Raw genomic sequence first — 27500 nt, 5'->3', positions numbered from 1 at the left:
CTGTTAAAGATAAGGCATAGATTCCAGGTAATTAATTTCTATTGTAGAGAATGCTGTATCAAGAAACAAGCAAAAGAGCTTACTTACTGACGAGCACACTGCCTTATGTTTGTTTACGCGTTCCAAGTTTAGCTGTTCGTGCGGTCTTCCGCAGTTTTTTATCCATCGCTTGCATTTTTCTAGCTCCGTCTTCGGCTTAGGGAACAAAATAAATCGTCCTCCATTTAGTCGTTCGGGATATCTCTCATCTGCATTGCATGTTCCCCACGCACAACGCAAAACCATCTCTTGTTACGAACTGGCTCCGCGTACGATCAGCTGGCATGTTTGTGGGACAAGATGGCGGCCGCTCACACTCTTTCTTGTGATTGGTTGGTATTCGCATTGCTGATTGACAGGTCGGAACTATGAGTTGGCTCGAGAAGGAAAATAATTTACACCTTTTACCTCTTCGGTGGCAAACTGAAAGAAATGAAGTGTGCAAGCGAAAGCACTGATTTCAAGTGCATTAACATCGCGATTAATATAAGGTAAGTGCCTTGAAGTGTAAATACGTGTATTGATCGATACTTTATTCCTTTAAAAACAAAGAAAAGTGTTTTATGAAAAGTCCAAAAACTTTAATCTTTTTATTTGTCGAAATTCACTACAGGCTGAATCGTTGAGATGAGCATTCAACTGAAAGTTGATGGAAATGTTCACTGGATAGTTGTTCAACGATGCATTGGTGAACAGTCCACCTAGAACTCTTGCTGTTAGACCATCACTACCGTTATTCATTGTCGTTGTGTTATTGCCGACTACTGATGGAAGTGCAAGGTTATGTTGACATTAATTTCTCGCAAAGCTTCAGTGCGTGGACCGCCGCTGGCGTTGGCAGCTGTGACAGTCGTAGTAGTACGACTGAAAACCCAGCCAACTTGCTTGACATCCTTCGTTGTTTTCTAAAAGATTATGGCTCTAGGTGGATATTGAACCGGGTTGGCGTGAGCTGTTAGCTCGAATTTTTTTTTTTTTTTTTTTTCTGGGCCGTACACAGGTGGCCCAAGCTCTGTCACAGGCTCTTTCACAGTGAATAATTAAAGAGTTTACGGTTTAGTTGGACTTGCTTTTGAGCTCCATAAATGTAAAGTTGTGTGAAATAATCAAAGAAATAAACTCATCGACTTGACTAGATCGTCGATACTGTCCATCTTCACTGTTTTCAATGGATTTTTACAAATATCCTCTAACCCGGGGTACCTTAGTATGTGTGAACAGAGTTAATAGAGGGAACTGGTTATGAAAGCCGGCGGACTTCAGACGATGGAACTCTTTGTGTTGGTTTATGGCATGTCACATGACCGCGAAGGTGCACAAAATATGAAGATGGCGACCAGCGTGTAGGCTTGCTTCGAGTTTATTCTTTTTTTACGGATGATCTAGAAATAATCTAGCTGAAATATTATCTTAAGAGGATTCATAAGTGATGCCAGGGGTCAACTGCTCCGTCCTTGGCTGCGGATCGTGCAGACGATCGCAGGGAATAGAAATTTTTAAGCTGCCTGTCGCGATTCGCGACAGGCAGCTTAAAAAGACGAGGCTCATCGAAAATGGCGCAACAACTGGCTCGGAGAAGTAATAAAAGCATGCAAATTCGACAAGGATTTCAGGGAGCAGATAAAAAACGACAAAGTACACGCTTGCGAGAAACACTTCAAACCCGAGGATATTGAAATATGTAAGTGTCACTTTACTTTCAGTCCGACATGTTAAAAGAGCTATTTCCAATTATTATTGATGCTTTTTATTTTTTGACAGGTTTAGAAAAAATAAGATGTGGCAGACAGGATCAGTGCACAGGCAGCTGGATTTTTTTTTAAATGATAATCTATGACAAATATCTCCTTACTCAAATTATTCCAAGTCATTCGTGGTTATGTTATTAAATTTAATATTAATTATTAATCATCAACATTTTGTTACAGGTTTCACTTCTTCATCAGTTTGGTTACAATAGTAACACTATTAGAATAGAGGGATCTATTTCATGTCAGAGTGGCAATACCAAAGGAAGGAAAGATAGGAAGAAATCTTGGGAACAGGTTACCAATGCCAAGTTGCCATGCCAAAAAAAAAGTCAAACTGTAAAAATGCTGCGTACTAGCATGACTGCCACAGAATTTTTAAATACCCTGACAAAAGAAGAAGAATTTTTTTTCCCTTTATCATTAATTTTCCTGACCTGTGTCTTGCTAGTCACTCGGCTGAAGAGAGCAATTGTTAAAAAAATGCACCACCCTGTTGAAGACAACTACAATTGCAGGGTGAGTCCCTTTTGAGGATTTTGGAATTCCAGAGTCTGGCTATGCTACTGTATTTAAGTGTGACAGAAGTATGCTAATTAAGCAGCCGGAAAGGAATTGGCATGTTGTTGTGTTGCTATTTCTATTTTCTTCAATAAATGATTAAAATTTCATTGATGTCTAACTGCTTTTCTTTGTTCGATTTATCTTATAAAACTTGGATCAACATTTGCCAGCCATTCCAACTCTTCATCATCACAAAAAGGATTCAAATTGTCCACCATTTTTTTTGGAACTTCAATCTAATTCATCACTTGTGTGATATGAGAAAACCTGTCTAACTGGTTCTCTGGAGTACAAAGACCACATGATATTTGTAGTTGTCTTGAGTGATATTTGTAGTCTATGGAGTCCAGTTGGATAATAACTAGTTTTATTATTATTATTATCATTAGAAGTGTTATTGTTGCTATATATGGTTATTAATCTTATTCAAGCTCTCTAAAGGTTGAGTTTTATTCAGATCTCAACACTAACAGCAGCCAACTAGCCACAGGCCAGTAGAAATTCAGTTTTGGCCAGTGATTTTCGATTTCTACTGGCCAGTTTGGCTAGTAAACAAACTGAAATTGTTGTAACATCTAAGTTGTCACTAGCCACTTGGCTAGTAAGTTGAAAAGTTGCTGTTGAGCCCTGTTATTTTGTCCAGAACTAAATTACTTATTTAAGCAGTATTTTCCCCTTAAAATGAAGAATTTGCTCAGAGCCAAGATCTGGCCTATCCCGGTTATAGAGCATCGCCAAGAGTAAGGAAATTCCCTTAAAATGAGATGCAGTCCACTGATTGGAAGATATCCTCTGGTATTCTCTGAGGTTTTCTGAACAATTTGATAGTGCCCCATCCACATGTTTGTACACCATGGTGGAGAAGGATTTTGTGAGGATAAATTGTTTCATTCAATCAGGGGTCCAGAGTAATACCGGTACTTATTGCCAATCATGATTGTTAACTTTGAGCTTAGTATTTGTCGACTTCAAGAAAGTTTAATAAATGTTATAAATTAATCACTCTGCTTTGCCACTTTAATTAAACTAAATACAAATTTCTTGTCTTAACTAGTGGAGAGATGATAGAGGGAATTCTTGCATTTTGGGAAACCAAGAGGAAAGAATTCGATAGACGTCATCAGGGAAAAGAACTTGGTAAAGCCAAAAGGGACCAAGACGAGAGACAGGCACAAGATATTGTCAATCAAATCAAAGAAGACAGAGCTAAAGAGCGTGCCCACAGGGAAGCTGTGCAGCAGCAGATTGCTATAGGGTTAAAGTGGAGAGGGAAGCTAGGAGACAGAATGATGCACAGGAGAGACAGCGCGCTCAGGCTGCCTCAGTCTCACCTTCACCTACCATGACTGATGGCAGTGAGAGGCTGGGAAAGAGTGAGTGGTAAGTAAGGTAGAAATGCAATGAAACATGCCATTTGTAAAGGTTTAGAGTTCTTAAATATCCTTCACTTATATTATGAAAGTAATTAAAGTATGTCAGCTATTACTTCAGGTACAATTTTATATTATAATGTCAATAACTACTTTGTACATGTTCATGTGACAGAGACTTTTTGTTTTTTACTCAGCATTTCTGCTCCGCTCCAGTTTCGTCTTCCAGATGGCAGTTCATTAACCAACTCTTTCCCAGCAGATACTCCTTTGGAGACCATACGTCAGTATATCATTACTGCAAGTGGTTGACTTTTTCATGTACTTGTATAACAATTAGGAGAATTTAATGTGCTTTCAGGGAATTCTATTTAGATTAGTACGGGAGAATTCTGTGTTAAATATACTTCAACTACAATTGTTAGGTTCTTATTTTAGGGGTAGAAAAAAATTTTTCTTAATTTTCCACTTGTTAGTTCTACATTAGATTCTTGATTTTCTGCAACCTTGCCCATGTGTGTCCAAATAAGAATTCCCTTTAAGACCATTTGGTATTTGTTAATTGTCCTTGCAACTATAAACCTTTCCAAAATATGATCGAGTTCTTTTGAGCAAACATGTCATGTTAAACTACCAATTTTTTTTTATGATTATTAATGTGGTCTTTTCAATTGTTCTCAGCAACTAGGACTCAGCACTAGCTCAATAACACTGTACACCACCTACCCCAGGCGAGAGCTGACTGAGGAAGACCTGGGAAAGAGTTTGGCTGAGTTAGGTCTGGCACCAAGTTCAACTTTAATTGTAGTTGTGGTGAGTTTGAGATCAACATAAGGTTTTCTGTAAACCACCGGCATTGAAAAGAGTGAACATTTGTCACATGGGAACCTTGCTTATGGCTTGGCCCACCCATGACTTCTCTGTTGATATGAATGTGTGTGTTATAGTACTGTTGCAATTTTAGAAAATAAAAGCAGGGTTGTGTTTTAGAAAAGCTTGAGTGCCACAGGCATCCAACTAAGCATTTTTTTCTTCTTCAGTATCTATGGAAGTTCAATCTTTTCTTGTTATTTTTTTATTTTTCATTGGTTAATTATTACAATAATTGTATTTGTGGAAAATCTTTCTTTTTTCTTTAAGTAAATTTCCAGTTCCCCCCTACCAATCAGAAATTTCACAAAACTTAAAAAGATAAAAGCAATACTAAACTTTCATTTTACAGAAAGGAAGTAATGCCCTCACTCCATCTGGGGACTCATCATTCCCTGAACTGTTGTTATGGATTCTTTCGCCTTTGTTCACATTGATTAACTTCCTGAAGGCTTTCCTATTTGGAAGTCCAGATCAGTCTGGAAGGAATCCTCTTCTGCAGAGAACAAACAGCAGCACACAGTCACCACCATCAAAGTGAGTCTCTCTCTCCATTTTTTTGTTTGCCCTGCATGTGTAAGCAGCTGCACAGTTTGTAGGTCAACTGCATCAAAACTGTTCAGTTGCCTGTTCATTGGTGTCAAGAATGAAACTTTTTCTCAAAAATTAAAAAAAAGGGGGAAAAGAATTCCCTGAAATTAGGTGTAAAGAATTTGATTTACAGTTAATTTTATTGCCCATAATTTTTTTTTTGTCTCAATGGTCAGTGGAAAGTGCTGGAAGATTTAACAACTTATGACTGCTTGAAAGCACAAATTTTATTCCACTGGTGACTTTTGGACTAAATATTTAATAATCACAGTTTGCAAATTTCACAAAAACAAATCTGGTCTCTTGGTTTAGATTGTCATTTTCAAGGAATACAATGTTGTTTTTGTGTGAATTTTGGCACATAAAAACATACCAAAAATAATACAACAAATAAGATAAACAGGCTCTTAGTCAAAGGGAGGGTCATGCAGAACAACTAAACTTCCTCAATCTGCATGCCAATCTTGCTGGTTTTTTTTGTTGTTGTTTTTTTTTTCGTGGCAGTTCTGGTGTACGTCATAGAGTCCCGGATGGTGTTTCATCCATAAAGAAAGAAGGTGGAATTTACCAGCTTCACAACAGAGATGATGAAGATGATGAGAATAACACGTGGAATGGAAACTCAACTCAACAGATGTGACCAAATGATCCAAGATTGCTAAAGACATATAGAAAGTTTGAAATTTTTGGTTTCTCATTTGGAATGATTCTTGTTAAACACATTTAATGTAGAGATAAACTTGGTTAGAGTGATGGGAGTTGATGGCACGTAATACATCGATAAAGAAACGATGTTCCTTAGAAAGGAAGTAAACAGCTCATTTTTGTATACAGTTCTATTTTGTGACTAGCCTGTTTTGTCCGTCATTCACAGAATATCAAAACAGTTGAAAACAGAAGACAGTTTAAGAGTTAATTTCCTAGAGTTGTTGATGGTTAATGACACCACAAAGTCAATTTTCGAAGTCTCACATAAAGTTCTGATCAACTTCCAGTTGTTACGACAGTTACAGTGAAATGTTAAAGAATGTCACTCCCCAGTCTTTAAACTTCAAGAATGCAGAGAGAAATATGGGGACAAGGCAAAAATGCAATCTATTTAAATGGCATTGGAGTGAGCGGTATGAAATAAAAGAAAAGGAAGTTTTAAACAACTTACGTCATTAATATTTCTTTTTTCGAAAGTTTCTTTATCAGGGAACTCAATTAGACCATGAACATGAGGCTGTTTTTATTTTCTATCAGTAATATGTTAGCAAGGGCTAAATGCACCATGAAATACCCAGAAAAAATTCGTAAAGTGAGACACTGGGACACAAAATTGCATCCTAATAAAAGCCGAGGCAAAATGAGAATATTGGATTAAAAAACAACAATAACAACAAAAACAAACTTGAGCCGCTGTCTGTGTTTCTTCCCACCTCACGATTCTATTATTCACCTCCCTATTACTCTCCTTTCACTATTTCCAGGCCCCAAGCGAACCATAACATTTGTGCACAGGCTTACCTGGTTTTGGGTTTCTATGGTAATGGCTTCCGGCCAGTGGCATTTACATAGCCGCTAGCAATGTAGTTCAAATATATTGCCTCTAGAATCTGTCCCTAGTAAAGTTAATATATTCGGCTCGCTCTTTCTAGTAAAGAAATGCGACAAGGCAGGCAGCTTAGGTCTCCAGATCCCACACCACCTCGTATTCGAGGCAAAAATGTTCTACCTTCTAGGTCCTAGGTCTTATTTTCATACCGAAATTCAACAGGCATTCTTCACATTTTCCGCCAGAAAGCCCCAAACGAGCGACTTTGAGGCTTTCTGGCAGAAAAAAACACTTCCAAATAAGTAATTAACTATTAATCTTTATTCTGAGCTTATTTTGTTTCGAAGACTGACAACCAGAGACAGATTCTGGAGGCAATATAAATTATTTGAACTACATTGATAAGACAGAGCTGAATAATGAAATGCTACGTCAGAGGTTATGTGGCCAACAACGCGGGCTCAAGTGTCCTAGGTCTAAAATTTCGCGAAATTAGCGGAAAATAATGAGGGCTGACTTTTAAAACCGAGGAACTCTGTTTTCGTTGAGGGCACTTTCCTATTTCCGAAGGTTTTAAGGAGTAAATAAATATTTGAAAATTTTTTAAGGGGTGTACCAAGTTTTTGGAGGTTGTTCTGTAAAAAGAAAAGCGGCAAGGAAAACGATGCCTCGAAGCAACAGAATAGCAAATCAACCATGCGAACGTCGCGAACGACTCAAAATCCGTGTTTCCGCGGCAAAACCTAGCGCATGCGTTTACGTTATTCAGCTCTGTCCATTGATAACGGCTATGTAAATGCCCTGGTAAATGCCACAGGAAGCCATTACCATAGAAACCCACATGTTTAAGATGGTAAGCCTGTGATTTGTGTTGACCAAATACTTTCAGTTTCGACTTCCGCTCATTTCTTCGATTGGTAGTTTGGCAGTCAGTTGCTGAATTGCTGTGAAAAAGCTTGGGAACTTTGATTAATCGCTTCAAGTCCTTGGCACTGATAGTAAATCTTCATTTATGGTGGTGTTGAGGTGAATTGCTGCCTGTAATCACGAAGAACCCTCCACCAGAAATTTCTGCCTTCGCGACTGATAATCACGCGATTTGAGATCAAGCATTGTGGTAAGATTGCTGATTTTTTTTCCAATTATGTCTGCTACCGTTGTTTCCGTGCACCTGGTGGCTCACTTCCAAAGATTCACTAGACAAATGCAATACCTCCTTGCGATAAATTTTTCAAATGGGCAATTTAACTGTTGACTTGACTTTGACTTCCACAAATCAAGATAAATAATTACGATCAATACTTACGTAGTTACTGATTGTTTGTACTTAATAAATGCCTCTGTTCAGACAAGTATAAAATCGCAGTGGTTTAGTTAGGGGTGCATGTGTACTAACTTATTTAGTAAAGAATGTAAAACGACATGCTCCATAAATTGGCAAGTTTACACTTGAAATCCCCGACTCTTGTGCCAAAAGTGCACTCTAGGGTAAGCGTGAAGTTTCATATATTTCCACGCAATGGTGTACGGCTTGCTGCGGTTATTGGCAGCGCGCGGAGTGTGTACTTGAGTAATGAGTTGTTTGGCGGATGAAGTAGTCACTTTCTGTTAGATACAATGGCCGTCTCCTCTAGTCAAAACTTACGGAAGAGTTACGCACTGAAGATAGTCTGCAAGGATTTAAGACTAAAATCAGGAGAACGACCGGACTGTCATAATTGATGATGGATGCAAAAAATGTATACTTCGTAGCAGTTAATTTTGAGACTATGACATTAATAAATAATTTTGATATATAAATAGGTTAGGTAAATTATTCTATTTGTAAATAGGTTTTAGATTTCTTACTTTTTTTAAGCATTATTACCCTCTGTGTCCCCAATTAGTGCTATGCGCTAGATTTTCTCGCGAGTGATAAATCAAGTTCACTACTACTATTACTTTCTAAGAAGGATCTCATTGTTAATGCGCCTCACATTGACCCAATCAGTTCACTTTTGCTGAAAGGCACTCTCATAACAACAGTCTCTTTAATCAGTCATCTAAAGAATTTATTCGCCGCCTGTTTTCAAGGAAGGCGACTCATTTTTCGATCTCGCAGAGGCCACCTCATCACCAAACCATTATTTTTAGAATTGAAACAAAAACTTGATAGCGTAGAATTCGTTTTTCTCTTCTCGTTTCCGTGCGGGATAGAATAGTTTCTAAAATGTTTAAGGTATTTTTCAACAACTTCTTGTCGTGAAATCGCGTAATTTTCCATGCAAATCAACATATGGAAACGACGCATGTTCAGCGATGCATTCAATGTGCGTGAGACTTTAAGAGAATATGATAGGTCACGCGATGGCGTTAAATAAATATATAACTGTTTACGGTCGTGTCGATACAAAGTCATTTCGATAGAAGTTGACTCGGTACAAACTGAAGTTGATTTGGTACCTCGATTAAGTTGATTCAGTACCTCGATTAGGTCGATTCTATCCACGTAGAAAGTCGCTTCGTCACAACTTCAGCTACAAAATTGTGAAGGTTTCTTATCCAGACCTCCTAACATCCATATTACTTCTATATCTTTTTCAAAATGATGTTCATCGCGCGTGTAGCTCGACTTAAGGATTGCGCAGGGGGGGAAAGAAAATCGAAAGGGGGGGCGGGCAGTATGCAAAATTCATTGTTTCAGGGAGGTCAGGTAAAGTGTTATTCTTTGTATGAGCTATGTGGCCAAACGTTCGCATATGTGCGTTTATACTCTGAACATATCTAACGTATCCTTTAAAGACGAATTTGAATTTAAATGAAATGAAATTTAAATGAGAAAAGAAAAAAAAAAGGATAAAAAGAAAAAGACAAAAGAAATTGACGCAGCCTGGGCTTGAACCTTATACTTTCGGACTATACTTAAATGACTGAATGATTTGAGATTGATTTATCGATTAATTAACGCCCTGCAAGAAGACTGCATGACACCTTTCAGCACGGAGCTCCTTTGGGCCCTAACACAGGTGTTGAGAATACTGTTACCGGTATTTTGCCTTAGGTTGAAATAAATTGATTTCTAAAGTTGTAGATTTGGTAATTATTTTTTACTATTATAATAATACGAGTATTTTCAACAAAGGGTTGCAAGACACGTCTACAATAGACATGGCCGCTGCAAAAGAATATACCGATGAGCAACTAAACTACTACAAGATTTGTTGCGTCACAGCTGATATCCTAACCGAAGGTTTGCGGACAATTTTCAAACAAGAATGGGACAGTCGTTACAGGACGACCTTTGGAGAATGGAAAGATGATCCTGGTAATGGGACAGACTTTTACAATGCAGAGTCCCGGCCAAACCAAAGAAGGAACAAGCATCTATTGGCGACCATGATTAAAGGAAATAGAGCAGACTGGGACTGTACCATGCTGTTTTACGCCATTCTCTACTCCGATTGCATCTCTGGTCTAAACGCGGTAGTAAAAAAGAATGTTGACAATCTAAGAAATTTTCGCAATGAAGAATTTGCTCACATGCCCCAAGGTCAACTTTCGGAGTTAGAATTTAACACGGCTATTGGCAAAGTTTTCGCTGCATTCCAGGCACTAGGTCTTTCCACTACAGAAATTCAACAGATCGCAAACCAAAAGACGTTTCCGACGAAGAAGTTAAGAGATGTTTTAGACAAAGTAAACGATTTAAAAAAAGACTTACAAGAAAAAGAGAAAGAAAACATGGAAATTGAAGATCAGCTAAAGGAGATAGAGACTGAACGGCGGAATCTGAAAGATCAGCTGAAGGAAAATGAAAAACAACTGCAGGGCCTTAAAAATGAGATTGAGGAAACAGAAGGAAAACGAAAGGGCCTTGAGGATCTCATAGAGCGAAGAGAAAATGAACTGCAGGAAACAGATAAACACCGCAGGAACCTTAAAGATCAGCTAAAGAGAACAGAAGAACTACAAAGGAACCTTGAAGATAACTTAAAGAAAACAGAAGAGGGACGAAAGAGCCTTGAATATCAGTTACAAGAAAAAGAAAAACAAGTGAAGAGCCTTGAAGATCTGCTGAAGAAATCCGAAGACCAACGACAGGTTCTTTCCGAACAACTGCTGAACGATACTTCCCCATTTTGCATTCTTCCTCCTAAACCTTCACACGACCTAGCAAGTCGCGATGTTGAGGTTGCTGACATCACAAGACAGCTGCATGAGCTTAAGCGAGCTGATGAAGGCAACTTAAGCATCTTGTATATCTCCGGGAATCCTGGCAGCGGTAAATCGCAACTGGCCGGTCTTGTAGCCAAGAGATTTTACGAGAATGCCCGAAAAGACTCTTGCTCTGAAGTGTTTGTAATGACACTGGATGCGGAGACGTTAGGCACACTTCAGGAATCTTACATCACGCTCGCTCGACAAATAAAGTGCCCGGAACATGCTATTACAAGTATCCATAGCTCAAAGGATTTGAAGACAGAGGAGAAGATCAACACAGCCTGATATCCTTAATCAGCACAAAGATTGGTCAGTACGAGTCCTGGCTTCTGTTGGCTGATAACGTTAAAAACTTATCTGAACTGCATGTTCATTTACCTCGGCAAGGACATGGACAGTGGGCAAGAGGGTATCTGTTGATCATAACTCAAGATACCTCGTGTATACCGTTACCAGGCACTTCCATTCAACACATCTCAGTAAGCGAGGGTATGCAGTCCCAAGAGGCCTCTTCTTTGCTAGCCCTGATTTCTGGTATCAGTGACAGTGAGCTGGGAGAAGCAGTAGCTAAAGAACTCGATAACCAACCCCTTGCGTTAGCAAGTGCTGCCACCTATGTGAAGCAACTTCGACAGAGCAAACGTTTTTCAGAGTTTGGTTGGAACGACTTTCTGAGAAAAGTAGAAGAAGGGCAACGTGATGCGACAGAGACTCTACTTGCAGAGATCAACCCTTGTTACAAGAAATCAATGACAACAGCAATAACACTAGCCGTTAGAGAAGCGATGGAATCAGACAGAATCATAGATCATGCCTTAACTTTTCTCTCCCTCTGCGCGTCACAGCCTTTGAATGAGGATATCGTGGTGAACTATATCGTAAACGTTGTGGAAGGAATAAAAGATAAAGAGATGATAATTATGAAACTCCAAAGATGTTCGCTACTTTTGTCACATGAAGATGAGTTTGGTGTCCACATCCGCATACATCAGGTTGTACACGATGTCGTTACGTCGTTGATTCAGGGTTATCTGGAAAGTCGTCACGTGAAAAATTTGAATAGCGCTGTGGCGGCGTTTAACCAGTTCATAGATATCAACTTACCAAATGAAACGTCAGGCTCAATTTTGAAAAGCTACGCCCTTTCCCTACATTTAAGATGTTTCATTCTTAATTTTGACAATGTACTTTCAGAGGTTGCCCTTTCCCGAATCGTCCAACCTAAAATGGAGAAGCTAGGCGAGATTTGTTTTGACCATTGTCATTTTCAGGCCGCAAAGAAATGTGACGAATTTTTATTACAAGCCGCTCTCAAAAAGTTTGGAACTGAGTACACCAATGTTGCATATTACTACAATAGGTTGGGTCAGGTTAACAGAAAGGTAGGCGACATTGAGAAGGCCAAGGAGTATCACCAACTTGCTCTGAGCATTTATTTGAAAAATCTGGGACCTGAGCATGTAACAGTGGCAACTAGTTACAGTTACCTGGGTTCTGTTCACTACAAACTGGGCAACTTTGAGAAGGCCAAGGAGTATGACGAACTTGCTCTGAGCATTAAAGAGAAAAAGCTGGGACCTGAGCATGTAAGAGTGGCAACTAGTTACGGTAACCTGGGTTCTGTTCACAAGGAACTGGGTGACTTTGAGAAGGCAAAGGAGTATCACGAACTTGCTCTGAGCAGTAATTTGAAAACGCTGGGACCTGAGCATGTAGAAGTGGCAAGTAGTTACAGTAACCTGGGTTCTGTTCACAAGAAACTGGGTGACTTTGAGAAGGCCAAGGAGTATCACGAACTCGCTCTGAGCATTAAAGAGAAAAAGCTGGGACCTGAGCATGTAAGAGTGGCAACTAGTTACGGTAACCTGGGTTCTGTTCACGAGGAACTGGGTGACTTTGAGAAGGCCAAGGAGTATTACGAACTGGCTCTGAGCATTCAGTTGAAAAAGCTGGGACCTGAGCATGTAGAAGTGGCAACTAGTTACGGTAACCTGGGTTCTGTTCACGAGGAACTGGGTGACTTTGAGAAGGCCAAGGAGTATTACGAACTGGCTCTGAGCATTCAGTTGAAAAAGCTTGGACCTGAGCATGTAAGAGTGGCAAGTAGTTACAGTAAACTGGGTTCTGTTCACGAGGAACTGGGTGACTTTGAGAAGGCCAAGGAGTATCACGAACTTGCTCTCAGCATTAAAGAGAAAAAGCTGGGACCTGAGCATGTAAGAGTGGCAAGTAGTTACAGTAAACTGGGTTCTGTTCACGAGGAACTGGGTGACTTTGAGAAGGCCAAGGAGTATCACGAACTTGCTCTCAGCATTAAAGAGAAAAAGCTGGGACCTGAGCATGTAAGAGTGGCAACTAGTTACCATAACCTGGGTTCCGTTCACGAGGAACTGGGTGACTTTGAGAAGGCTAAGGAGTATCACGAACTTGCTCTGAGCATTGATTTGAAAAAGCTTGGACCTGAGCATGTAAGAGTGGCAAGTAGTTACAGTAAACTGGGTTCTGTTCACGAGGAACTGGGTGACTTTGAGAAGGCCAAGGAGTATCACGAACTTGCTCTCAGCATTAAAGAGAAAAAGCTGGGACCTGAGCATGTAAGAGTGGCAACTAGTTACCATAACCTGGGTTCCGTTCACGAGGAACTGGGTGACTTTGAGAAGGCTAAGGAGTATCACGAACTTGCTCTGAGCATTGATTTGAAAAAGCTTGGACCTGAGCATGTAAGAGTGGCAGCTAGTTACAGTAAGCTGGGTTCTGTTCACAATGAACTGGGTGACTTTGAGAAGGCCAAGGAGTATCACGAACTTGCTCTGAGCATTGCTTTGAAAGAGCTTGGACCTGAGCATGTATCCGTGGCAACTTGTTACAATAACCTGGGTTCTATTCACGAGGAACTGGGTGACTTTGAGAAGGCTAAGGAGTATCACGAACTTGCTCTGAGCATTGCTTAGAAAGAGCTTGGACCTGATTATGTATCCGTGGCAACTTGTTACAGTAACCTGGATTCTGTTCACGAGGAACTGGGTGACTTTGAGAAGGCTAAGGAGTATCACGAACTTGCTCTGAGCATTGCTTAGAAAGAGCTTGGACCTCAGCATGTAAGAGTGGCAACTTGTTACAGTAACCTGGATTCTGTTCACAAGGAACTGGATGACTTTGAGAAGGCTAAGGAGTATCACGAACTTGCTCTGAGCATCGATTTGAAAAGGGTGGGATCTGAACATGTAAGAGTGGCAACTAGTTACAGTAGCCTGGGTTCTATTCACGAGGAACTGGGTGACTTTGAGAAGGCCAAGGACTATCATGAACTTGCTCGTATCATTAGAACGAAAAAGGTAGGACCTGAGCGTATTTAAGTTCTGTGTTTCCCGTCTACCAAAAGCCCTGTGGGAGTCTGTTGATCCGGCTTTGGACATTTTAGAGCAAACCGACTCGTATCCTGATCGTGCTCTTCAGTTTCGTTTCCGGAAACATGCGGCTGAAGACGGTCTTGCTCCAGTGCTAATCGCTGTTTTGTGTCAAACCTCGTTTGAAAGTGGTATTCTATCCGCTAAAAAGCGAAAGACGAAAAACGAGTGAGAAATAGGAGGACAGAAATTGTTAGAATTAATCACAAGTTATTTTCTTGACCTCCGGGGTTCCCAGAGGAGAGAATGATAGGATTTATTTCGTGTTAAAGAGTTGCCGAATACAACTCACGAGTATTAATGTTAAGTTAAGATAGATAATAACAGCCTGCGTTCAGTATTTTTCTAGGAATCAAAACCTTTCGAACTGGGTGGAATAGACTTGTTTGAGTTCCCTTGTTTTGGTTGGCTTTTGTTTCTTGGCTTTTTTATAAGTTTCTACAAAACTATTTTGAAACAGAAACGCAAAATACCAACTGCCGTAAGACCGATTTCTGTTTTGGTCATTTTCTTTCTTATGCCGCTTTGTTTGTTTCTTTCTCTTTTATTAAAAGAGGGAAGTCAGTGATAGTCTTGACTTATTGTAGTCGATCTAATTTTCATGGTTTTTTTTCTAACATATGGAACGTAGGCTGTCGAAAAAATCAATAAGCCTTTGGCAAGGGCTGAACATGACGAAAACCATCAGTATTCGACACAGCTCTCTAAAGGTAGTATAAATTCATATGCTCGTACTTAACTAACTAAATTAAGGTGGTAAAGCCTGCTTACCCCCCCCCCCCCCTGGATGGAATGCTAGTCCATCGTAGAGTTACTTCCAGCATTAACTTCGCCGGTACCCATTTAATTTTTCTGGGTGAAGAGAGGCACTGCGAGAGTAAAGTGTCTTGCCCAACAACACGACACAATGTCCACTGCCAGGTGCTCGAACCCAGACCACGCAATCCGGAGTTGAGCGCACTAGCCAGGAAGCCACCGCAGCTCCACTAACTAAAGTAACTAACTAAATTAATAAGCAACAATATTATTGATTAGGTTCGTACGCGTGTTAAGACACTTTTCCTGATATATCTTGGTTTTAAGTCAGTAAATTCATTGTTTTCTGTTAAAAAACAAACCAATCTAACCTTGCGATTTTTTGTTACCTCATACAGCTTTACCATGAAAAAAATGTTAAAGCCAGCACTAGTTCAACTTTTCAATTGTACGAAGTACACTTATTGCGTTAGGAAACTGTTTCTTTGATGATGCTATCGTTTTTACATAGTGTAAATTCATTTAGAAGTCAAACATCTTTGGTTTTAAATTTTTGTCGTTTTTACATCAGTGCATTGGTATCCTTAGCTCATTTAATAGCCAAACATCTCTGGTTTTTAATTCTTGTCATTTTTATATCATTGCCTTGGTAGCCTTAACTCATTTAGCAGCCAAACATCCTTCGTTTTTAATTTTTGTCGTGTTTTCTTCTCATAATTGTAAGCGTGGAGCTGAAAAGATATTCTTAAGATAACATTAAAAGTTTCAATTAATCGATTAATTTTCCTTCTTGGGACTTTACCTGAAGACTGTACTCTCGGAATGGATAATAAGTTTATTTCAAGACTCCATTTCACCTTTCCTAGTTTTCCTTCGTCTTATTTTCTAATTTTAAGTAGTGAATTTTTTTATATTATGGACACTTTCAAACTTGTAACTTCGCTCCTTTGTCTAAGGTGCTTTTCGCCTGTACTTGTGCAATAATATGTAGTGTTTAAATGGTAAACGCCTCAGTTGCAGAACCGGATCACAAACAAACAAGTACCCTCTATGGCTTTTCTGATTAGGATTTCATCGATTATTATAAGAAATTCAGGTTAAATTACTGTTGGAACTAAGTGTTGACTACTAATTCCTTGTCTCTTTGAGCTCCGCAAGAAGGCCACTAAGGATGATTTCCTTGTACTGGGAAATCGTATCGAATTTGTGTTCCTACAGGTAAAGCTATATTTTACAGAGCTGTTTTTCCCTGATTTAATAGCGTTCCCGCCGAAAAAAAAAACTGAAAGTATGGTGCAGCCGGAAAAGCTATAACAGTCACAGTTTAGAATAAACTTATCGACAACCTAGTAGTCGTACAATGTTTCCTGGCGAACAAACCCCGCAATCGAATGCATAGGATCGCCTTCATCCGTGAAGCCATTTTTTCTATCCAAGAGGTTATGGAAAACATAAAGAGAGTATTGTAAAAAAGTCCTGGAATTTTACTGATTGGAAAGAATACAAACCCTTGGTATGTTTTCTTAGTTCCTCAATCTGAGGATTCTAAAGTTTTCATGTTTAATCGCCAGATTCAAGACAGTACTTTGAAATCAAGTTAATTTTTTTTCAAAGTTCAGTGCAATTGTCAGTGCGCGAACTGTTACAGGAAAAGTAACGCAGTACGATATACAGGGGGGAGTGGGGTAAGTGAGCTGACGGTAAATAATTGAAATCAGCTTGACATGATACTCTACTGTGGGTTACCATCTATTATAAACTAACTGAGACACTATACGCATGCTCATTGGTCAAAAAGCTATGGTTCTGAGTACCCATAAACTCCTAGCTTTTTAACAAAATAAATAGACCGCACTTTTTATCACTTGGGATGTTCAAAGTGGTGGAAAACTCCATTACTTTGCTTTTGTCACTTGGAATGGGACACTACATCACTCGGCAAATCGCTCGCCAACAGCTCGTGATTCACACTTCTCTCATGTTCTTTGAAGAGTCTGCAAAATTAATTAAGTCGATAAACCGATTGAAAGTGCAGTTTATTGCTTGACTGATCATCTCCGTGAATCCCGTCTTAGCATTTAAAAGTCGTTTAGTTTAGAAATGATGTGATTGATTCCACTGTTGGTCGGTTGTAGGTAACTTTCACCCATTTGGGGCAACCCTTCATGCTATTTTACGGCTGTACATCATATTCAAGTCTAGGACTCTTTGAAGCAATTACAAAAATACGAAATTTAAAATTTAAAATTGTACATTGTATTGTCCACTCCTTACTCGTAACCCATTTGGTCTGAATTTGAACTAAAAAAACATAACTGAAATTCCCTGGCCATCAGCTCTTGTTTCGAAAAATCTGGTCTGACACCAAACGATTAAAAACAACAACAAATGTCGTAAATCCATGTAACGTTACCGAAGAAAATCAAGTGTGGATATCTTGGCGAAAGGCATTGTGCAAAGTGGGTGATGTGCTGGCTTCGAGGATCTTTTGACACAGTTCTGTCAGTAGAAGGCTTAAAAGGTAACTTTCTCGATTATAAATAAGGTCGATTTGGATCAATTTTGTACGTGTCTATTCTAGAAGAAAGAAAAGATCACAGTGAGTGACAAATCCCAAATTCAGCTCACAAATTTCTGAGGAGATCGCCTTGAAGTTTCTTAAATCAGTCATTCCCATTGACGGAGATCTAGGTGATGACTCAGAAATATCCATTTACGAGTTGTCCTCACTAGGGTGGAGAAAGGTGAGATGCACAAATCTATCTAAAGAGAGCACATCAATGATTGTTCTATCTACCTCGTCCCCCCCCCCCCACCCCCACCCCCGTGAGAAACGACCACGAAACGCGCGCACGTGTTCTCTGGGAAGAGTGTACGGGTGTCTGGTAGGTGTGTTGTTCTTATAATCAGTTTAATTTAAAAGGTTATCCAAAATAAACTTAATTTTATAAAAGCCGTTTCAGCCAGAATCAGGGAAAATAGAAATGAATAATTACGTTATAAGCATTTCACAAATTCATATTCTCTGTAGGCTGTAGTATTGTTTAACCTATGTGGAAAAAACACATAGATAGGAAGAAGGTTTTGTTAAGTTTTTTTGGAGGTAGTTGCGGTTCGGTTAAGTCGCCTTGTGTTCGTTGAAGTGTTCTTTTCAAAACAGGATTCCTGCAAGTCGTTAAGTGACCTTAAAAAAAGTAAGCTTGTACGAAAGGCAAGTAGTCTTGTACATCAGTTGGTTTGTAGTTATAAATCAAAGATGCTCTCTCTTCCTCTTCACTGGAGAATCGATGAGTACTGTGGCGCGCTGCAGAGAACAGACAGGAATTACTATCATGATTACAATTAGAGCTCATTAGCAATTCGTTTTCCTGTCTGCCATACAATTCTAATGGTGCTAGGTTTGGGGAATTTGGTATTGGATCAGCTAATAATCCCCCCTATTGATAATGTTCTTTATTCTCATCACTTGTCTGCTTGAAATTATATTGAAATTGTAAGGAGAAAGGCTGTCCTGGTTATCCCAGGGAACTGAGTAAAGGAACAAAGTATCTACAAGTTTTGCATAATACTACCAGCTCGGAAGAGAAAATGTCTAGATCGAAGTACTCTCATCAGTTTACGGTACTACAAAATTTACATACTATACGATATAAAGAGTGATTCCAACTCAATTTGATTATAAGCATAACAAGCGCCAAAATATCCTAAAGAGTTCAAATGTAATTCGTTGTTCGTTGTGACATGTTGCGTGATATACCGGTTGAGGGACATGTTACTTCGTCACGGATACCCTGTATGTAAGGAAGCTTCTTCGTGAATCATATGCTTTGAATAAAAGAGAATGTCGCCTGAAATTTTGCCCTTTTTTTCGTTGTATTTCTGCATTTTGATGCACCCTTTTGTGTAAATAGATTGCTGAGTTTTTTTGTCAGGGGATGATCGTAGCAACGGTCGCACTTTTATCTCCCAGTTATGGTTATTTTTTGTCAAGGAAAAGGAACTAAAACCTATTCTCAAGCTCACCTTTTTGAACGAGGAAATTTGCGAAATACTGGCCTGCCACAACATCTGCAAGCGAGTGATTTATGTCCAGATATCTGCGCCATTCAAACTGAGATTTAGCCGGGTGCCAGTGGAGAAGGTAGACTGGGTAATGCTTACCTAAAAGTGAGGTAAACCATTTAGATTTACCAAAGCATTTGATAAAGAAGCTCTTCTTACATTTTCATTTATTCATTTTTCTCTTTTTTTTTTTTTTGCCACAAAACATGCCACGTAAAAACTTTGCAATTGAGTAATTAGAGAAGAATTGTAATATTACATTTATTTACAAATTTTCAATGACCACAGGAATTGAGTTCGTTATTTTGGGTTCCTCATACGTTTGATTCCTACCTTCCAAAGTTGAAATAAATTCAACGCCCTTGCGATCTTTGCTGGTAGAAACAATTCTGAAAAAGGTATTCAGGCGTCTGTGCTTGCGATAATTCTGTCGCGAAAGAACAGAGAAGTATTGGTCAATGTATCAACTGAAACATGTTAGAGCATAAAGACTCATCCCGCCATAACACCCTCTGATCAGTATGCATATTCTCTTCACTGTTCTCTATACATTTCCCAAGGTGCTGACAAGGAGAATTTCCATTCCAGCCTCAGCTAAAAATAATGACGGATCCCTTAAAACATCACAATGAATTGTGCAAAAACAAAAATTAAATAATCATCAATTATAATAGTAACTTAGATTCCTCTTTCAAGAATGCAAGTAATAAATTTCGTCTAACCTGTGGGGTAATGGCCAATTTGTGGTTGTTGAATGTTGAATTGTTATTCTGTAGGAATTTCAAAACGTTTCTTGGAGCAAATTTCCACAGAGAAGCTGTTTTGTAATCTACAGAACGAAAATACGTTGTATCAGTAGGAGTCACACTAATATCTGTGTCTATTGGATAGCTTAATCCGAACTGTGGTCCCCCTCTGCTGCAAATCTAATATACAGAGTATTTTGATCTCAAAGGGGCGATGCCTTTTACGGCTAAAGGCAGGTTAACATTTTAGCCATTTTACGGCCAACGGTTAATTATTTTTGCTCTTTTACGCGGGCTAAAGGTTAACCCCATAATATAATCTGTACAGTTCAAAGACACCTGTTTATACATGGGTCAATGTTCAGTGGTCAGATATCCACCAGAACGGGAGCTAAGCAAATTGCTACGAGTTCGTTTGAAGTAAAAGAATAATGAACTTACAGGAAGAGTTTTAAAAATGTCCAGAGGGTTATTCTACAAACTATTTTTTTTCGGAATGTCTCAGGAAATTGAATCCATCTTTCTTTCAAAAAATAAATAAATAAATAAAACAGGGGCGGTGCTGCTATAATAGAGGATACGTTTACTGATTGCTGAAATTATCATTAGCATAGCCAATAAAACAGATGTGTAACGTTCTTCAGAGGTTAAACTTCAGAAGACCGATAGAATAATGAACGGCAAGCAGAACGCGTGTTGAATCAACTCAAACTCAGGACACACCCCTAAAGCGGGTTGGATTGTATAATTGTCAACCATAGTTAGTAGCTACTAACTATGTGTCAACTAAACAGTATAGGATATCATCACCACCGACCTCTAGGAAGAATTAATTTCAGGCTGACATTTTTTGCATCGACATCGCTGAATAATTCTTGGTCCCATTGCCCCTTTCGAAAATCTCTCCCAGCAATTAGCATTGAAAGCAGCTCTAAGCCCAGACATTCTCCCCAGATCGGAAAGATGTCGCCTTCATCATAAGCCTGCGATAAGAAATAAAATCGTCGCACTTTGAAATAAAACTTGTTATACTTTGTACCAAAGTTATTGCACTTTGTAAGAGGGTCTCAATGGGGTGAACCGATATCTATCAAACGGACAAAAAACATAACCGTTAGTCGTAATTAGAGTTAATTGTAAACATTTTTCCTCTCTTAGAAAATGTCATTTTGGGTCAACCGTTTGCCGTTTAAATATCAAAATTTTAACCGTTAGCCGTAAAAGCCTTCACCCCACTGAGACCCTCTTGTGGTTTACTTGGTAGAGAGGTCGGGAAGCGAGTAGACCCAAAAATAACCATTATTCCTGACAATAGCGACAATATGATAAATATATCTTATTAGAAGTTTTTGGGTAGTATCGCTGAGTATTTTACGAGTTTTGCCGTATTTTGACGAGCCCGTAAGGCGAGTTAAAATACCATCAGCAAGTAAAAATATTCAGTGATACTACACAACAAAACGTCTTATAAGAGACTTATTATCCAACTCGCCAAATTGTTATTTCAGTGCGGGCGAATTTCGCGGACATTTCTGGAGTACAAATATAGCGTGATATTTGTACTCGTCTCGCGCGTTATTTGTACTCTACGAAGCACAGTTGGATAATAAATATATCAAATTAGACGTTTTGTTGTGTAGTACCGCTGAGTACTGCATATTTGTGTGAGAGAAAACAACGTGTTAAACTTGGCAATACTTATTCTCAGTGGAGAACCGTTAGAACTTGGGTCCCTCGGGGGGTCCCTCAGGGAAGCGTTTTAGGTCCTCTATTGTTTAAAATATATATGAATGATCTAAATTATTTTATTGAAGGCACCTCATTGCAATTATATGCCTATGACACAACTGCTACGCCTCAGATACATCTCCTATTGTTTTACAATACATTATTAACTCAGATCTTCAAGTAGCGACCCAAGCGATTGCCAGATGATGATGTAGAGCTGACTGATAGTCTGAAGATTCTTGGTGTCATTTTAGATGAGAGAATAACATTTAAGCCCTATATACAAGTACAACTTAATAAGGTACGTGCTAAGGCAGCTGCCATGCATAAGCTGCGTAAGTTTATACCACAAGATGTTATGATTCGCCTTTGGAAAGCATATATACTACCCCACTTAGAGTATTGTAGCCCACTCCTGCTAGGAATAAGTAATGGACTCAAAAACAAGTTAGAGGACACTAATTGCTACATCCTAAGGACTATCCTAGGGTATTCAAGCTCAGTGTTTTATGATTTTCTTCTTATTAACAAATGGTAAACACCACAGCGTACACTATTGAGTTATGGATGTACGCGGGAGGTTGCTAAGCACGAAAGAAGCGTAAGAGTCGCTCGAGGCGATAGCCGAGAGCGACTCTAGCTTCTTGAGTGCTTAGCAAACCTCCCAAGTGCATCCATAACTCAATAGTGTACGCTGTGGTGTTTACCATTTGTTTTATAACATAACATTGGTACATTGTAGCTAAAGAGTTCCCTTTTATTTAACCAATCTTACGTGACCAGAAAAAACAATCGGGCGCGGAAAAATAGTCTTTGCATTTGCTCACGTCAGCAGCGTACACCCATGGGCAAATGGCGGACGCTAAATTAACCAATCAGAGCGCGCGCTTTACTTTGGTTATGTTATAAATTTAGTTAAATTACAAAACTTAGAGACGCGGAGGCAATTCCAGTCATTAGTTATTTTATATAAATGTTTAACAGGACAGGGACCGGAATATCTTAGTAAGTTTTCTAACGTTTTAATTGTAAATTACATCCTAAGGGGGTCTTGCACACGCCTTAAGCTGCCATCGTTCAACTTAGAATACATGCACAAGTCATGGTCATATTAAACTACTAAGCTTTGGAATGGTTTGCCTACTAGACAAAAGTTAGGGAATGTCCGGACGTGGCTGCCTTTAGGCGCGCGTTGCATTCGTTTATGGCGAGGCTTTAACTCGATTTTTAACAACTTTAACTTATTAATTAGATAGTACGTACAAATTAGATCATATATAGCTTTTCAATATTTTTATCTTTTGATATTAGTTCTTATTAGCTCATTATTTGTAATTAGTTTCACGTTCATGTTTTAAACGAGCTATTAGCTCTTAGGTGGTACGTGGGTAAATAAAGTATTAGTATTAGTAGTAGTATTTTTACGAGTTGTGCCATAACTCAACGATACTACACAATAAAATGTCTAATAAGTTATTTATTATCCAACACGCCAAACTGTTATTTCAATGCGGGTGAATTTCGCGGATTTTATTTACGGAGAGTGCGTGACAGCAGTATGCGAAGCGGAACGGAATTGGCGCGTTGTTGTGTCGCTGTTTCTATTTTCTTCATTAATGGTCGTCAAGCTGTTTTTCTTCGTTCGACTCATCTAATGAACGTGGACCTATATTTGCAAGCCATTTTGACTCTTCGTCGTCGGAAATATGATTCAAATTGTCCGCCACTTGCTTTTCTGTTTGGTAACTACAATCCAATTCTTCGCTTGCGCGATGCGAGAAAACCTGTTTAACCGGTACTACAATAGACGAGTACAAATACCGCGTGATATTTGTACTCGTCTATGGCATTATTTGTACTCGTCTAGGTAGTTGGATAATAACTATTATTATTAGATTATGTAACTCACGCAGCTGTGCACCGTTTAGTTTTTTCTCATAATGATAACAAGAATAATGATTCTATTAATAATTTTAGATCTGATTCAATAGATGACAGTAACAATAATAATGATACCGGAAATAGTATTGATTTAGTACTAGAAGACTTTAGGATTAATTTTTGGTACATTCCAATCAAAGAACCTAAGGCAAAATCACAATCTTCTATTTTCGGTAGTTCAAGACACAAATCAGTTCTTTATTCGACAGCTAGGTGATGATAAATAGGTACAATTCACTGACATGTCTATACAATACAATACAATACAATACAATACAATACAAAGTCTTGAATATGGGGTGATGTCTAGAAGTCTTGAATACTTCTTCCTTCCAAAAACTATCACTTGAAGAATATGATGAATAACTTTTCACTCTCGCTGGGTGAGGTCTAGGAACGACAATTAGGGTAAGAAAACTGGCCCACAAGTGACATACCTCCACGTGAGATACCTTATTGAAAGTACTTGTGGAAATTAATTCATCTGATTTTCAAATTTTACCTTAATTGACAGCTCTAAGATCTGTTTCCCTACTCTTGTGTAGTTTGTGTGGTGTAATAACTTATGGCCTCCAGGATATATGGCACTAATATACGTAAAAGTCAGAAAAAAAAAAAGGAAAAGAAAGCGAATTGAAATAAGTTGAGAATCAAGAAAAATTGAAATGTATGATGGGAAGTTTCCCGTGGGGGAGGGGAAAAGGGGGACGGGAAGGGGGGTGAAGGTGGGGCACTACGAGGACGAAGCGAGGGTCTTTTAAAGGTGGGTATCCCAGGTATGAATTTCTGTGAGCTTTACGTGAAGTAGCTATGTTGTGTATCAGTGGGCTGATATTTGTCTAGTGAGAAGGATCGCCAAATGGATTATCTGGCACTGGAGAAGGGTTGATTTATAAAATGTGATTTATAAAATGCGAATTTAGCAGACCTCAAAACAATAATACTATAAATAGTAATAACAATAATAACTTCACAAAGAGGTTTACGGGAACCCCCTTCCTCTTAATTTTGGCTACTTCCCTACAACAAGCGAGAGCGAACATATTGATGAATGGTAATCTTAATCGACATTTACACCATACCATATTTCTGTTTTTTTGTTTTTTGTCTATCTGTTTTTTTTTTCTAGCACAGCTGTGAAGAATGCCTTTAAACAAATAATTTTGCCATTCTCATCCTTTATGGTCGGCTTTGTCCATCGTTCTACTAACCCATTAATCGAATAAAACAACTTTTCAATTTCTTCAGCGGTAGAGTTAATGCTGCAGGATGTTAATTTGAGGGTTAAGAATCACACATCGCTAAGAATGGGACAAGCAGGTTCCCAGGTTCGGTATACTGTCATGTAACGCTCCCGAACAAGCTGACAACATGACCTCAAGAAAATCAATCACGGAGACCTCTCTGAATTAAAAAAAGGTGTAATCAGTTTTTTTTTTTTTTTCAGGGAGAAAGCTTTGAAAAAGGTTTCCATGTTTTTTTCCCTACTCTAATTGCTACCCTGCCCTCCCAACTCCTCTGCTCTGACGAAGAGCTGAAGCTTGAAACGTCAGCTGTGATACTCTCTACGGTGGCCAATTTACATTAGGGACCTTAAGAAACCACGACGGCAACGAGGACGTGGAATAACAAGAGTTCTAATTAGCAGAACAATAGCTCAGCACGTGCGTTTTAAACTTTGTACATTTCTTAGCCGTCCTATGCAAAACAACAACGCGAAATCGCCAAAATTTGCGTCGTCTGCGAACCGAAACCGCGACGGCAAATTATTCTAATTTCCATTTGGAACTCAACGGCTACTTTATACGTCATGCTGAAGTTGAGCTGTGGCGCTGTATGAGACAGTAAGCTCCTGCAGTCATTTTTGAAATTGTAACTAAGAGTAGAAATTCATTTTTTAATCGAAGTCTCCCTTGGCGTCGCCGTCGTGGTTTCTCAAGGTCCCTATTATCAACTCAGTTGATAAAACCCAAGTTACCTTGTTACTCCCACAGAAGCAGCGCAACAGTTTCTTTAAAAACTTACCCCCTTTATTCTTATTGCTATAGCTATAGCAGCCTATGGCCTTGAAGGAAAAATTGACTAATGGTAAATGGGTATAAGTAAAAGGTAAAGTTTGCACCCGAGCCAAGTGTCCTATCCAGCCGAAGCTTATTCCAATTTTTAACAAAATGAAACAAGTACAAGTAGTGCTACTCCCCTCCCCCTCCCTGAAGGGTCATAGAATATTCCAGTATGTTCCGTTATTTATCATGTTATGTTTAGCCATGCTGAAACTGACTTACCAATACAATTTGATGCAATCAGATAGAATGATCTAGCTATTTGAGTGGATTTCATTTCCATCTGTTGTGGTAATCACTCAATAAGCTGTCTTGCCCCCTTCCCCCCTGCTGGGATACCAGTATGTTGCAGGTTACCCTGCGGCATTTTTTCAGGGTAACCTGACCTATCTTTCTGACCTACCTTACAATAGTTGTTTCATATTCCAAGTTATTTTACATCTTTGAAGTGGGTTAACTTACACATGACTACAAGTAGGCCAGAGTAATAAAGGATACAAAATAGGGACCATTCTCCCTCCTGCAGACTCGATAAACTTGACGTAAGTGGCTGCAATTAATTGACTACCGAATTTCGTCACATTTCGATCCGTTTCTTGAGTGAGCACGCCTTCAGAGAAGCAAAAATAAGAAACAATAATAACTGAACGATCGTCCATTGTCCTTTTGACATTTCTGCGATCGCTGCGTATTCAGTTGATATGCATACTCGACCTGCTAATTGTTTTTGATTTCCTTTGCCTTAAAATTGGCCAAATTGCAGTTCTTAGATCTGTTTCTGCACCTGGAGCAGACTATAGTTCACTGCTTGACCAAGCAACACTTGGCAAGACAGCGAAACTACAATAATAACGATAGACCTTTCTATGATGAGACTGGTATATTATTATCCACTGGTATATTATTATTCTGTAATGTTTGCTTACTCACATACCAATAATTGGACGAGAGTTAATTGTCCTCCCGTTATCGCTGCGATGTAGGGTCGGGAACAGGTTAGAAGGTAGGTGGAAGTAGCCGGAAAGGAATATGAAAAAATCGACAGTTACAATTTAGGAGCGATGGACAAAAACCTTGTTGGATGAAGGAGAAATTTGGAAAAATAAGATTTGAAATCACTGTACCTGCTTTTTCCTTGTGCGTGTTCAGGGAGTGCTGCGAATGTATCAAATTCCACGGCTAAAGAAATTTGCGCAACGGTAAGCAAAAATATAATTTTCGTTACTTTTTCCTGTCTCATATTTTTTCTTTTTGATTGTCTTGAATCACTAAACTGATTCTCCGTCAAGCTGGTCAATAATAGATTGGCGTTTACTCTACAGGCTTACTGACGTTAGGCCAAGTTAATGACCCCCTTGGTAGGATTTACTTGAAAAGAAATTTGATAGGGTGTCGCTTTTTCATGGCCAATCCGCGTTGCGGGTGTCTCGCGGGTGTTTTCACCCTGAGTATCTCAGGAGGATTTTACTACAGGGTAGCCTTTTAAAAACTAAAACAAGAGATCTGTGACGAGACGTGTAGGTTGCACATCACGAACTGTTGGTTCCCAAAAGGATATAAGGGACCGACCACGAAATTTTTATTTTTCCGGCTGTTTCTTTCTGCTGAAAAAGTTTTCGTCTACAAACAGAACAAAATCGTTAAGAATGAAGTAAGGGGGCAACTAAAAATTTTTTTTGTGGTTGGCAAGATTTTCGTCCGTTAAAGAGAAGAATTAGATTCACACGGCATTGTGGGTTACAACGCGTCAAGTTTTCTTGAATTTTCATATACTTTTGGTGGGATTGTCCAATTTATGCCATGAAGAAGATTTTTACTTTGCTAAATTTGATATTACCTGCTGAAATCCGTCCTCGTTTCCTTAGTTGGAGATCGTTA

General features: G+C 39.0%; 1 protein-coding gene and 2 pseudogenes across 7 annotated transcripts in view; 2 read left to right on the top strand and 1 right to left on the bottom strand.

The window, feature by feature from the left end:
* The window catches only part of LOC111337063 (gamma-glutamyl hydrolase A), a 41664-nt gene that overhangs the window by 14116 nt on the left and 48 nt on the right, over window positions 1–27500 (bottom strand). Inside the window, exons 1-11 of one of the 6 annotated variants that reach the window (XM_088740754.1) lie at window positions 27460–27500; window positions 26747–26801; window positions 26557–26594; window positions 26121–26232; window positions 24771–24821; window positions 24062–24146; window positions 20708–20873; window positions 19867–19973; window positions 19478–19571; window positions 19106–19243; window positions 17915–18386 (exon numbers count right to left, since the gene is read on the bottom strand). The exon at window positions 27460–27500 is cut by the window's right edge and continues 48 nt beyond it. In XM_088740754.1, the coding sequence (XP_088596880.1) occupies window positions 18268–18386; window positions 19106–19243; window positions 19478–19571; window positions 19867–19973; window positions 20708–20873; window positions 24062–24146; window positions 24771–24821; window positions 26121–26134 (774 nt within the window). In that variant the 5' untranslated portion in view covers window positions 26135–26232; window positions 26557–26594; window positions 26747–26801; window positions 27460–27500 and the 3' untranslated portion in view covers window positions 17915–18267. Of the gene's footprint in view, window positions 1–17914; window positions 18387–19105; window positions 19244–19477; window positions 19572–19866; window positions 19974–20707; window positions 20874–24061; window positions 24147–24770; window positions 24822–26120; window positions 26233–26556; window positions 26641–26746; window positions 27358–27459 lie in introns of those variants that run through there. The other 5 variants (XM_088740753.1, XM_088740750.1, XM_088740751.1 and 2 more) reach the window with 5 other exon arrangements.
* Window positions 1249–6336, top strand: LOC111347044 (UBX domain-containing protein 4-like; annotated as a pseudogene). Its single transcript, XR_015993890.1, has 6 exons — window positions 1249–1720; window positions 3406–3731; window positions 3919–4021; window positions 4403–4534; window positions 4944–5128; window positions 5687–6336. The product of XR_015993890.1 is annotated as a UBX domain-containing protein 4-like (transcript).
* On the top strand, window positions 9853–16946 carry LOC148719289 (uncharacterized; annotated as a pseudogene).

The sequence above is a fragment of the Stylophora pistillata genome, chromosome 12 (genome assembly GCF_964205215.1).
Source record: "Stylophora pistillata chromosome 12, jaStyPist1.2, whole genome shotgun sequence".
NCBI lineage: Eukaryota > Metazoa > Cnidaria > Anthozoa > Scleractinia > Pocilloporidae > Stylophora > Stylophora pistillata.
Note: the sequence above shows the minus strand (reverse complement) of the source record. Positions and strands in the feature narration are given on the sequence as shown.